General features: G+C 46.8%; 1 protein-coding gene across 1 annotated transcript; it reads right to left on the bottom strand.

Annotated features, from left to right (window-relative positions):
• Positions 1-2,591: 2,591 nt before the first annotated feature.
• Positions 2,592-13,755, bottom strand: LOC124016623 (myomegalin-like). Its single transcript, XM_046332150.1, has 15 exons — positions 13,423-13,755; positions 12,668-12,994; positions 11,872-12,006; positions 11,647-11,766; positions 11,066-11,158; positions 10,098-10,364; positions 9,575-9,745; positions 8,872-8,982; positions 8,583-8,720; positions 8,197-8,376; positions 5,942-6,136; positions 5,492-5,683; positions 3,551-3,683; positions 3,230-3,409; positions 2,592-3,089 (listed from the first exon to the last, which is right to left on the bottom strand). Exons 1-14 carry the CDS (start codon positions 13,753-13,755, stop codon positions 3,261-3,263), a joined length of 2,544 nt encoding a protein of 847 aa, XP_046188106.1. The 3' UTR covers positions 2,592-3,089; positions 3,230-3,260.
• Positions 13,756-14,314: the final 559 nt, after the last annotated feature.

The following is a 14,314-nucleotide window of genomic DNA, read 5'->3' as shown; positions in this document are numbered from 1 at the left end:
CTAAAATGTAGTTTTGTCACACAACACAATGTCACAGATTTCTCAAGTTTTGAAAGTTAATTTCCCTACCATAAACTGCCTCCAATGTTGTTATAGAGAATTTGGCAGTGCGTCCAACAGGCCTCACAACCACAGACCACATGTATGGCATTTTGTTGGAGTGCCCCATGGTGAAGGTGGGGTTATCGTAGGGGCAGGCATAAGCTACGGACAACAAACACAATTGCATTTTATCGATGGCAATTAGAATGCACAGAAAGGTATCTGTGACCAACATGTGCATATCTATATTACCTAGTCATGTGAAATCCATAGATTAGGGCCTAATTCATTTAAATTGACTGATTTCCTCATATGAACTGTAACTCAGTAAAATCTTTGTAACTGTTGCATGTTGTTTACATTTTTGTTCCGTTATATGTGGCAAACATCAATACACAAAGTCTGTTAACAAGTAAACAAAATGGAGTCCCAACCTATTTCAGTCCTATTGTCAGACTTCCCAGTCTAGCTGCTCACCTTAGACCCCTCTGTGCTGTCCTTGACCTCCAGGTTGAGGAAGAGCTCAATGAGGCCCGGCTGGGTCTCCACGGCTACGGTGAGAAACTCCAGATCATGACCTTGCTCCTCATGTCCTCCGTCTTGCTCTGCAGCCGAGTCAGGTAGGCGTCCCAGATGGCTGCCGCGTCACCGCCCAGGCAGGCGTACACCGACATGGGCGCCAACTGGAAATCAGCAGGTTCCGTAAATATTACACTGGATATTGATAGACTAGTGGGACTGTAGATTTGATCAAAGGAAATGTGAACAGCTGCTCACTGCTTGCTCCCCACTTTCAAGCACTGTACAACCTGGGGATGTCAAAAAGGCTATACCGTAGGTACCATTTTCATGTCTCCGTGTCCAGTATGAAGGAAGTTAGAGGTAGTATCACGAGCCTGATGCTAACTAGCATTAGCGCAATGACTGGAAGTAGAGCTCTACAGTAGCATACCGTCACTCCTCAACAGGCCAGGGAACATTAAGATCCACAACATTCAATCCATGGGACAAAACTAGGTCCAGAGTATGACTGTGACAGTGAGTAGGTCCAGAGACATGTTGGACAAAACCCACTGAGTCGATGATGGCTCCGAAAGCCTTTTGGAGTGGGTCTGTGGACTTTTCCATGTGAATATTAAAATCACCAAAAATTAGAATATTATCTGCTATGACTACAAGGTCCGATAGCAATTCAGGGAACTCACTGAGGAATGCTGTATATGGCCCAGGAGGCTTGTAAACAGTAGCTATAAAAAGTGATTGAGTAGGTTACATATTTTTGTCAATTTAATTTGCTATCGTAAATGTTAGCAACACCTCCGCCTTTGCGGGATGCACAGGGGATATGGTCACTAGTGTAACCAGGAGGTGAGGCCTCATTTAACACAGTAAATTCATCAGGCTTAATCCATGTTTCAGTCAGGCCAATCACATCAAGATTATGATCAGTGATTAGTTCATTGACTATAACTGCCTTGGAAGTGAGGGATCTAACATTAAGTAGCCCTATTTTGAGATGTGAGGTATCATGATCTCTTTCAATAATGGCAGGAATAGAGAAGGTCTTTATTCTAGTGAGATTGCTCAGGCGACCCCCACCATGTTTAGTTTTGCCCAACCTAGGTTGAGGCACAGACACAGTCTCAATGGGGATAGCTGAGCTGACTACGCTGAATGTGCTAGTGGCAGACTCCACTAAGCTGGCAGGCTGGCTTTCAGCCTGCTGCCTGGCCTGCATCCTATTTCATTGTGGAGCTAGAGGAGTTAGAGCCCTGTCTATGTTGGTAGATAAAATGAGAGCTAGGATGGAGTCCGTCACTCCTCAACAGGCCAGGGAACAAACTGTTTCTACATATTGGTTATTGATTTGGACAGGTTAAAACTGTGTTTGGGTGAGTCCCAGAAAGAGGGCCAGTTATCTACAAATGCCATCTTTTGGGGGTTGTAGAAAACAGTTTTCAACCAGCGATTGAGTTGTGAGTCTGCTGTAGAGCTCATCACCCCCTACCTGGGAGGTGGCCAGAGACAATTACTCGATGCCGACATCTTTCTAGCTGATTTACACGCTGAAGCTATGTTGCGCTTGGTGACCTCTGACTGTTTCATCCTAACATCATTGGTGCTGACGTGGATAACAATATCCCTATACTGTCTACACTCACCAGTTAGCCAGCACCATCTTCAGATTAGCCTCAACGTCGGTAGCCCTGCCCCAGTTTTAGCTTTAGCCAGCACCATCTTCAGATTAGCCTCAACGTCGGTAGCCCTGCTCCCTGGTAAACAGTGTATGACCGCTGGATGATTCGTTTTAAGTCTGATACTAATGGAGTCGCCAATGACCAGGGTTTTCAATTTGTCAGAGCTAATGGCAGGAAGCTTCGGCGTCTGGAGGTCGGCTATTGGTCCAACTAAAGCATAAGGAGTGAAAAAGTTGAATGAAAAAAAGTTGGGAAAACTAAAAAATATGAACTGTAGTTAAAAAGTAAAAACCGTAAAGTTGTCAGGTAGCAAAGTAAGGTTGGCAACAAAACGCACAGCAACACGTAAACAAGTCTGCAAGTTGTTTTTCCTTTTTAATTAATTAGTAAACATTTCTAAGAACATAATTCCACTTTGACATTATGGTGGTATTGTGTGTCGGTAACAGCAAATTAAAATGTGCCCTTAAAGGGTTGAAAAAACAAACGTATTGAAGTAAATGTATTGTCCAGACATGTTCATTACAATTTACAACGAATGCAATACATGGTTTCAACTTTAAAGCCACGCTCAAGAGTAGAACAGGTGGTGATGGATAAGTTCAGTTCAAGGTTAGTCAAATGGATGAACCCTATGAAAGCTACCCGTGAACCCAAAATGGCACCAGATAACCTAATGAGCCTGTTTGAATGTGTGTATGAGTGTGTGAAGATGCCACTGGTCGTCCACTCATTTATAATCTTGTCTTTGGTCCCAAGGGTGGTGGTGAGGGAGTCTATACTGACCACCTGGACCTCGATACGCTCCTTCAGCTCTGACAACACTGACTTGAGATCAGCTAGGGACATCTGGAACATTGGGAAGACATCAAGGTCAGGTTTGTGTTTTTCCATCTAATGGTTAAATATTAGGATTTGTGGAGGGTAAGATGATTCTAGATCTGTGCCTAAGAATGATGAGCCAACAAAACACCCAAAATGTGACACACCTTGAATGAGCAGGGGTGTTCGTGTGTTCTTTTAGTTCACTTTGAGGTCATTCTCCCTCTTCAGAGCCTTGTTGAGAGCATCAGTCTTCTGAGCTAGCTCCTTCTTCAGGATGACCAGAGTATTCTCGGTGAGAGGGACCTTCTCCATGTTGTCCTCGTTGTTCTTCTTGGAGAGCTGCACTACAGAGAGGGACAGAGCAGTTGAGGACAATGTTAATGGGTTACCTTTCCCAGAGAGACTAAAGAAAGCAACGTTCAACCCAAAGTTTTCCCCCGTTTCCTGAATGCTTTGAAAATGCCTTCGAGATACGAGTTTCTCACCTTCCCTCTCCTCCAGCTTCTCCTGCAGAACTTTGATGGTCTGTCTGATCTCCATCACCTGGGGCGGTGCAGGCTCCTTCTGCCCTAACTCAGCCAGGAACTGGTCTCTCTCCTGCCCACGCTCCAGAAGTTTCTTGAAGAGGAAATCAAATGTTTAACACACTGGAGCTCTCTTGTTCATAACCTTGCAATTAAATAACCTTGCAATTATCTTTATTCAACGTTACTCTACGAGGAGCAATTATTGCAAGGGAAATCAGGGATGATGTGTGCAGGCCAATGATGTGTGCAGGCTTTTGTTCTGGCCCAGCATTAACACACACATATTTTTTTTATTTCACCTTTATTTAGCCAGGTAGGCTAGTTGAGAACAAGTTCTCACTTACAACTGCGACCTGGCCAAGATAAAGTATAGCAGTGTGAACGGACATCAACAAAGAGTTACACAATTAACAAGTCAATAACACAGTAGAAAAAAGAAGAAGAAAAAATAGTTTATATACATTGTGTGCAAAAGGCATGAGGAGGTAGGCGAATAATTACAATTTAGAAGATTAACACTGGAGTGATAAATGGTCAGATGGTCATGTGCAGGTAGAGATACTGGTGTGCAAAAGAACAGAAAAGTAAATAAATATAAACAGTATGGGTATGAGGTAGGTAAATTGGGTGGGGTATTTACAGATGGACTATGTACAGCTGCAGCGATTGGTTAGCTGCTCAGATAGCTGATGTTTAAAGTTGGTGAGGGAGATAAAAGTCTCCAACTTCAGTGATTTTTGCAGTTTGTTCCAGTCACAGGCAGCAGAGAACTGGAAGGAAAAGCAGCCAAATGAGGTGTTGGCTTTAGGGATGATCAGTGAGATACACCTGCTGGAGCGCGTGCTATGGGTGGGTGTTGCCATCGTGACCAGTGAACTGAGATAAGGCGGAGCTTTACCTAGCATGGACTTGTAGATAACCTGGAGCCAGTGGGTCTGGCGACGAATATGTAGCAAGGGCCAACCGACTAGAGCATACAGGTCGCAGTGGTGGGTGGTATAAGGTGCTTTAGTAACAAAATGGATGGCACTGTGATAAACTGCATCCAGTTTGCTGAGTAGAGTATTGGAAGCTATTTTGTAGATGACATCACCGAAGTCGAGGATCGGTAGGATAGTCAGTTTTACTAGGGTAAGTTTGGCGGCGTGAGAGAAGGAGGCTTGAATTTGGTTTTACTAGCGTTTAAGAGCAGTTGGAGGCCACGGAAAGAGTGTTGTATGGCATTGAAGCTCGTTTGGAGGTTAGATAGCACAGTGTCCAAGGAAGGGCCAGAAGTATACAGAATGGTGTCGTCTGCGTAGAGGTGGATCAGGGAATCGCCCGCAGCAAGAGCAACATCATTGATATAGACAGAGAAAAGAGTCGGCCCGAGAATTGAACCCTGTTGAACCCCCATAGAGATTGCCAGAGGACCAGACAGCATGCCCTCCGATTTGACACACTGAACTCTGTCTGCAAAGTAGTTGGTGAACCAGGCAAGGCAGTCATTAGAAAAACCGAGGCTACTGAGTCTGCCGATAAGAATATGAGGATTGACAGAGTCGAAAGCCTTGGCCAGGTCGATGAAGACGGCTGCACAGTACTGTCTTTTATCGATGGAGGTTATGATATCGTTTAGTACCTTGAGCGTGGCTGAGGTGCACCAGTGACCGGCTCGGAAACCAGATTGCACAGCGGAGAAGGTACGGTGGGATTCGAGATAATATATAATAATAATAACCAAAGTGTCTTCCATTTTTACTGCGTATGAGTTGGGCAGGAGCAAAATCCTACACACAGTGAAGCCAGCACCCATATAAATCCTAAACTCTTAAAAATGACCCCCACACTTTACAAAATAGTCATTTCTTTACAATGCATCTAACCAAATAACTGAGTAGCGCTTTCGGTCCCACTTACGTCGATGATGGAGTCCTTCTCCGTCAGCAGGGCCCTGAGCTCGGCAGTCTCCAGGTAACCCTCCTGTGTTGCCTCAGAACTCTGTTTCTCTGCCAAGGCCAGCTGCTGCTGTCGGACAAACAGCTGTCGCTTCAGCTCCTGGATCTCCTGGGTGCGCTCAGACAGTGTGCGGTTATAGTGCTCCGCTGACTCCTGGTAAGACAACACAGACATGAGAGAACATAAAACTACACCTCCTGTAAAAATGACATGTTATTGGGTGTAGATGAATGTGTCTGAGACAGATTGGAGGATATGAGTGTGTGTGTGTGTGTGTGTGTGTGTGTGTGTGTGTGTGTGTGTGTGTGTGTGTGTGTGTGTGTGTGTGTGTGTGTGTGTGTGTGTGTGTGTGTGTGTGTGTGTGTGTGTGTGTGTGTGTGTGTGTGTGTGTGTGTGTGTGTGTGTGTGTACATTGAGCAGCTGGTCGTTGCTGCTGATGGTGGACAGCAGACCCTCCACGGTGCTCTTGTTGTTCTCCACCAGCCTCTCCCGGGCCTTGACTGCCTCCGCCAGCATGGCCTCTGTCACCTTTAACCTCTGACCCATCTGCTCTGCAAGGTCACAGGCCTGAGACTGGGACTGACTAAGCAAGGCATTCGCCATCTCCTACACACAGAGAGGGCGATGGAGAGACACGGAGAGAAAGAATGAGTTGAATATATATTTTTGTTCAACCTTTATTTATCCAGCTTTGTCCCTTGGAGAGAACTTTTTTCCAAGAGAGACGTGAGCTAAGATGGCTATGGATATATTATTACTGTATGACTGTGTCGAGTGAGTGTCCATTTTTGTGGGTATTTGTTGTGAGTATATTGCAAACTGTGTGTTTTTCTATGTGTTATGTACAGTTCAAGTCAGGCCGGCAGGGTAGCCTAGTGGTTAGAGCGTTGGACTAGGTTGCAAGTTCAAATCCCCGAGCTGACAAGGTACAAATCTGTCGTTCTGCCCCTGAACAGGCAGTTAACCCACTGTTCCTAGAATGTCATTGAAAATAAGAATTTGTTCTTAACTGACTTGCCTAGTTAAATAAAGGTAAAATAAATAATACAAAAATTCAAGGGTTTTGCTTTATTTTCTACATTGTAGAATAATAGTGAAGACATCAAAACTATGAAATAACACAAATGGAATCATGTAGTAACCAAAAAAGTTTGAGATTCTTCAAAGTAGCCACCCTTTGCCTTGATGACAGCTTTGCACACTCTTGGCATTCTCTCAACCAGCTTCACCTGGAATGCTTTTCCAATAGTCTAGAAGGAGTTCCCACATATGCTTAACACTTGTTGCCTGATTTTCCTTCACTCTGTGGTCCAACTCATCCCAAACCATCTCAACTGGGTTGAGGTCAGGTGATTGTGGAGGCCAGGTCATCTGATACAGCACTCCATCACTCTCCTTCTTGGTCAAATAGCCCTTACACAGCCTGGAGGTGTTTTGGGTCATTGTCCTGTTGAAAAACAAATGATACTAACACTAAGCGCAACCAGGTGGGATTGGGTATCACTACAGAATGCTGTGGTAGCCATGCTGGTTAAGTGTGCCTTGAATTCTAAATAAATCACAGACAGTGTCACCAGCAAAGCACCCCCACACCATCACACCTCTTTCCTCATGCATTACGGTGGGAACCACACATGTAGACATCCTCCATTCACCTACTCTGCGTCTCACAACGACACGGTGGTTGGAACCAAAAATCACAAATTTGGACTCATCAGACCAAAGGACAGATTTCTACCGGTCTAATGTCTATTGCTCGTGTTTCTTGGCCCAAGCAAGTCTCTTCCTCTTATTGGTGTCCTTTAGTAGTGGTTTCTTTGCATCAATTTGACCATGAAGGCCTGATTTACGCAGTCTCCTCTGAACAGTTGATGTGGAGATGTGTCTGTTACTTGAGCTCTGAAGCATTCATTTGGGCTGAAATATCTGAGGTGCAGTTAACTCTAATGAACTTATCATCTGAAGCAAAGGTAATTCTGGGTCTTCCTTTCCTGTGGTGGTCCTCATGAGAGCCAGTTTCATCATAGCGCTTGGTGGTTCTTGCGACTGAACTTGAAGAAACTTTCAATGTTCTTGACATTTTCAGGACTGACTGACTTTCATGGACTGCTGTTTCTCTTTGCTTATTTGAGCTGTTCGTGCCATAATATGGACTTGGTCTTTTACCAAATAGGGCTATCTTCTGTATACCAACCCTATCTTGTCACAACACAACTGATTGGCTCAACACATTAAGAAGGAAAGAAATTCCACAAATAAACTTTTAACAATGCACACCTGTTAATTGAAATGCATTCCAGGTGACTACCTCATGAAGCTGGTTGAGAGAATGCCAAGAGTGTGCAAAGCTGTCATCAAGGCAAAGGGAGGATACTTTGAAGAATCTCAAATATAAAATATATTTAGGTTTGTTTAACACTTTCTTGGTTACTACATGAATCCATATGTGTTATGTCATAGTGTTGATGTCTTCACTATTGTTCTACAATGTAAACATTTGTCAAAATAAAGAAAAAACTTTTGATGGATAGTGTGTATCTACGGGGGTATGTACGTACTGTAAGTATGTGTCTATGTGTGAGTGAATTAATAAATGAATAAGTGGGTGGATGGGTGAGTGAGTGCATGCATTAGCATGTTTCTTTGTGCATGTCTCAGCAGCCTACCTCCATGTCCTTGGTCTTGCACTCCAGGCAGAGCTGCAGCTGGCTAATGATGGCATCCTTCTCCTTGCAGGCCCAGTTCAGGTTGTCCTCCACGTCCTGCTTGGCCTGCTGCAGGTTTTTCAGCATGTTCACAAGGTACTGTAGCTCCACGTCCTTCTCCTTTATCAACGTGTCAAAACTCTGGAGTTCGGAAGTGAGAATATGTGTTAGTCCAAGAGGTGTGAAAAATAGTGCCGGCTGAGACTTCATTGAACATGCTTTTTATCCCAGGAGTAAGGTAAGCTATCACCATCAAATCCTCTCAGATCTCCACAAGTGTCTAGGGATTGCAAACAGTGTGAGCACTGAGCAGTCAAGGTAGTGTGAACAGGACTAGTGGTCCCTACATTGATGGTGTCCTCATTGTAAGACAGCAGTTTGTTGAGTCTCTCCAGGTCCCTCGTCTTCTCCCTGAGTGACAGGTGCAGCTGGTGGATCTCGTTGTCTTTCTCTTCTAGAGCCGCAAACTTATCATCCAGCGCTTCCTGTAGAGGAGCAATAAAACAGGCTGATAATAAAGACTGTAGATGCTTACAACATTCTTTGTCAGATGAGACAGATCTAGAACATGAGAGAAAGTGTGTGTGTGAGTGAGTGAAATATTTTATTTTAAAAAGACATTGATAGAAAGCACACCTCCAGAGCCTTCTCTTTCTGTTTCAGTTGTTCTCGAAGCTTCGACAGCATGGTGTCGCTTCCCCCAGGACTTCTGCTCTGTTCCATGTCTCTCGTTATGTTCATGTACTCCTGAGAGGAAGAGAGAAAATAGACAGAGAGAGGAGGTAGAGAAAGTGAGAGAAAATAGTGTGAAAGTTAGACAAGGAACAAGATAGAATAGAGACAGAAAAAAAAGAACCAGTCCCCGTGCCAGCACCAGTTCCCGTGCTATACCACCAGTTTCCGTGCCAGCACCAGTTCCCGTGCCAGAACCAGTTCCCGTGCCAGCACCAGTTCACGTGCCAGCACCAGTTCCCGTGCCAGCACCAGTCCCCGTGACAGCACCAGTTCCCGTGACAGCACCAGTTCCCGTGCCAGCACCAGTTCCCGTGCCAGCACCAGTTCCCATGCCAGCACCAGTTCCCGTGCCAGCACCAGTTCCCGTGCCAGAACCAGTTCCTGTGCCAGAACCAGTTCCTGTGCCAGAACCAGTTCCCGTGCTAGCACATCGCCTTTACCTAGTTTCACCCATAGAAACTATAGAATTGGCCTCTCCAAATGGTCAGGGTTAGAGGCTCTAAACCCCTTCTATGATTATGTTTCCATGGTTTCACCTAGAGTTGCTCTAGTTCTTAGACTATCCATTTCTTCTTCACTGCCCTCCTGCATTATATCTCTCTACCTGCAGCTGCTGCTCCTTGTCGGTCAGGCAAGTGGTGAGGCGCTGGATGGTGACCTCATGGCCCTGCAGCCTCCTCTTGGTCTGCTCCAGCAGCTCCTGGTACTGCTGCTTCAGGCTGCTCTCCCTCTCGCCCAGCTCCCCGGTCAGTTTCTTCAGCTGGTTCTGCACCTCCTGGGGGTTAGAACAATGCCACTGACTGGTTGCATTGAAAATACAGTATTTTCAAGGTATTTTCAACCAAAACCACATACAGTATTTTCAAGGTCTTGTGCTCATAAGGTTGATTACAGGTAGGGTCAGGAGTTCTCTTTCCTGGTCGGGTCACGTGGTTAGCAAAAGCACTGAGAATAAGTCACCCTCATATTTTGGGCAAAGGGCTTTGGGTAATACACTCTGCATTATATTACATAAAACCATGTAGTTATGTGGTTAAAAAAAAAAAAACAGCAGACCTGCTGCCAGCTTGCCGTTATCAAAGTTTTCCCTCACAATGACAGAATCTAAATTCCTCCCGTGGGCTTACATTGAGGGCCTTGTCGACCTTCTGCTGCTGCAGGTCGGACAGCTCCTGGTCCAGCTGCTCCTTGGCCTGCTGCAGGTCGGACAGCTCCTGGTCCAGCTGCTCCTTGGCCTGCTGCAGGTCTGACAGCTCCTGGTCCAGCTGCTCCTTGGCCTGCTTCTGCCTGCCCAGGGAGCGCTGCAGCTTCTGGGCCTCCAGCAGCTTGGTTTGGTGCTCCCCTTGGAGCTGGGCCAGCTCCTCCTGCTTCTCCATCAAATGGTTCTGGTGCTCCTCCACAGGGGAAAGCATGAAATTAGGATACAGTTAGAGAAGCAGGAGACCTCTTTTTTTGTCTTTTTAGTGTGTGGTGTACATGTTGAGTCTGCATTTGTGACCTTTTGTAAACACGCATATACTGTACACACATTCAGTCCCTCCAAGACTTCAGGGGGATTTTATGTGATATTTGCAGACAAAAATGTTTGATTCTGCTGTGACAATTCTGACATTTTGCATGGCAATATGCAGGGATTTTCTCAAAATTCTCCCGAAAATGCGCTGACAAGGGAAAAAGTTTGATTGGGTCTTGATTGAACCATATGAGGTAAATGTGCATTGGCTGGTTGAAATTGCGAGCCCTCTTTTTGAACTACGGTGATGTGTCAGTTTTATATGTAATATTGAGCTGATTTAAATTTTTTATGTGGTAACATTGCAGTGATTGGTCAAATTTGCAATCCCTTGCAAAATATGGGGAGAATTGTTAATTTTGCAAAAAGGTTTTGATCGCGGAATCCTGCAGGGACAGCACATTGGAATTACAGCAGAGTAGCAGAGTTACAATGCCTTTATAGGTGTTTAGCTAATGACATCATATGACATAGCAAGCCCGACTGACGTGGCTCACAGCCATTGGTTGATGAGTTTAGTGCGACTGCAATGTATTGAGCCTGGAACGGGACCAATGCTAAGTGTCTGGTCTGACGTCTTGCCTGGTATTTGTGGAGCTGGGCTTTGTGCGCCGTCTCCCTGGCTTTGACTAAAACCTCGTCCCTGTCCTCAATCTCATGGTACAGCTCTTCAATCTGGAACAGACAGACAGACAGACAGACAGACAGACAGACAGACAGACAGACAGACAGACAGACAGACAGACAGACAGACAGACAGACAGACAGACAGACAGACAGACAGACAGACAGACAGACAGACAGACAGACAGACAGACAGACAGACAGACAGACAGACAGACAGACAGACAGACAGACAGACAGACAGACAGACAGACAGACAGACAGACAGACAGACAGACAGACAGACAGACAGACAGACAGACAGACAGACAGACAGACAGACAGACAGGTTAGTTGTGATGATGTTACATAAGCCCTCAGTCTGCGTAACACAGATTGCATAGAGTATGGAGAGAAACTATAATGGTCAACATTCTGTGATACATTGGTATATTTACAACAGTATATTATCATTTCACACGATCAAATCGTGTTGTCATGGTCAACACTCATTGGAGAAAGAAAAGCAGTTGAAAAAGCAATATACAAATCAACCTTACCTCTTTTTCTTTCTCCTTGAGCAGCAGAGTGAGTCCCTGGATGGTTTTGTCTTGTTTCAGAGTGTTTTTTTTCTCAGAGGTGAGCTCGTTCTCAGTGTCCTCCAGTTTACCAGACAGCACCTATTAAAACACACCAGGAGTCAGGGACCTTAAGTAGCCAGAACAGTAGATGAATCTGCCTCTAACATGTTAGATTGGTTATTTTCTATTTCCACTTCAATCTACCTTGTTGTTGTTCTGGGTGTCCACCAGGGTCTTGGAGAGGTTCTGGTTGGTTGCTCTGAACTGGTTCATCTCCTCACTCAGCTGCCTGTGGGCTGTCTTCAGTCTGCTCACTTCACTCTGATGCTCAGTGAAACCCTGGAAAGGTAAAGCACAAGATTCAGGAATATTCATCGACGAGGAGGGATGAGTTGGCTAACAAAGGACAAAAGGACATTGCGTTAACAGAGGGATTATTTATAGCATTGTGTCCAATACTAGGACACATGGGCACAGAACACAGCTTCAAATCCCATTTAGGACACATGGGCAATACTAGGACACATGGGCAATACTAGGACACATGGGCAATACTAGGACACATGGGCACAGAACACAGCTTCAAATCCCATTTAGGACACATGGGCAATACTAGGACACATGGGCAATACTAGGACACATGGGCACAGAACACAGCTTCAAATCCCATTTAGGACACATGGGCAATACTAGGACACATGGGCAATACTAGGACACATGGGCACAGAACACAGCTTCAAATCCCATTTAGGACACATGGGCAATACTAGGACACATGGGCAATACTAGGACACATGGGCAATACTAGGACACATGGGCAATACTAGGACACATGGGCAATACTAGGACACATGGGAACAGAACACAGCTTCGAATCCCATTTAGTTTTTGATCTTTAATCATTCAAAACCATGCGCATCATTCAGTCTAGTTTAACCAGGCTACATTTCCAGGGCCTTTAGATTCTCTACAGAGTAAGGGTCTGGGCTGACTGGACTACCTCGACTCTGAGCGGCATGTAATCATCATTAAACTCCTCAGTGAGGTGCCGGAGGGACCTCCACTCTGCCTCCCTCAGTCTGTGCCAGGCCCAAGGGGTGAGGCTGCGTCTTGGGGGGAGCGGCTGTCCGTCGCTGGGCCTCCCACGCAGTATGGGGATGCGGCTTCCGGGGGCACCTGGCACTGGTGGTCTGGGGATGGAGCGCAGCAGCTGCAGCAGGTCAGAGATGATGGAAGGCTGGGCTCTCTGGGGTGTGGTAGTGCTGGTAGCTGGGCCAACTGAGGGCGAACGCTCCCTCAATGGTATCTTCGACTCTCTGTGCTGTCTCTGTGGCAGGGGGCACAGGGGTTCTGTTTGTTGAGGGGGGGTTAAGGTTGAGGGACTGGAGCGAGGCTGAGCGGAGCCTGGGGCCGGGAGAGGCGAGAGTACCCTTGCGGTAGACCAGGTCCAGGTAGATCAGGCTCCTGGAGCGGAGCCGTGATGACTGTAGCCAGGGGTTCTTCACCTGGCAAAGATCTGTCCCTGCTTGCACCCTCCTGGGGACTGAGCTTGACCGACCTGTGACTCCCCCTGGACCACTCGGTCCACCCAGGAGGTCCATACTCACAGAGCGCCTCCCCCGACCATCCCCCTCCCCCGCGCCTTCCTTGGTCTGCCCCTCTGACGTACACTGCCCTCCCCCGTAATCCTCTGGGCTTCCCCCACCTTCAGAGGACCTCCAGAGGGGGACCTTAACATTGTTCTCTTCCCCCCACATCGGGCCTCTTAGGCAAGGGGTTATGGCGTCCGTAGACGTGGGCCACACACTCCTTCAGGTGCTCCCTCTCCTGCTGCAGCTGCTGCACCAGAGTGGCGTGCTCCTCCTGCAGCCTGCCTATCTGCACATCGCACTGCACCACGCGCTCCAGTGTGAACACACACTTGCCGCACAGGAACTCTGAGGCCTGGCCGTCAGGGTCGCGGTCGACCTGGCGCCCCAGCACGTGGGACAGGATGACCTGGAGCTGTCGCTTGCCCAACGGGTTGAAGATCCAACGGCACTGGCTGCCAATGAGGCGCACGCCGCAAACTCGGCACGGGTCCTTCATGGTGATGACAAGAGATCACAGTTCAGACACACTCAGATAGGCTCCTTGTATAAATGCTCCGATGTCCCACAGTCGTCAGCTTGCCAGCCATGGCACACAGAAAATGCTCTCTATCCATCTCTGTGTCAGTGACAGCGCAGTAAGCTCGCAGTTTAGTCCAACACAAATAGTCTACTACAGACCCTAAATAACACTCCGCTGTCCCATGGTCGTCTGCCTTCCAATCATGGAACACAGCCTACTCTCCCTCTCTCTCTGACTGAAGAGGAGAGACTGAGCTCTTCCTGGTGAGCTCAGCGTAAGCGTTAAGAAATCTGTCCCTGCTCCCCTGATCCCTCCTCCACTGCCCCACACATTCAATCAGACTAAATCCCCTGGATGAGACCCGCTGTGATCTCCTGTGTTACGGCTGGCTGCTGTCCTCGTAATCCTGCCCCGTCAGACCCCTGGCCTGTCTACCTAGCGTAGCTTCACTCACAAGGACAACAGGCTCTGGGTTGGCCCTAGGTCTATACAGGTGAAGACTGACTTTGACTTGGGGTGGGTTAAGGTGTGGCAG

This window comes from Oncorhynchus gorbuscha, linkage group LGY, assembly GCF_021184085.1.
Source record: "Oncorhynchus gorbuscha isolate QuinsamMale2020 ecotype Even-year linkage group LGY, OgorEven_v1.0, whole genome shotgun sequence".
NCBI classification, from domain to species: Eukaryota; Metazoa; Chordata; class Actinopteri; order Salmoniformes; family Salmonidae; genus Oncorhynchus; species Oncorhynchus gorbuscha.
Note: the sequence above shows the minus strand (reverse complement) of the source record. Positions and strands in the feature narration are given on the sequence as shown.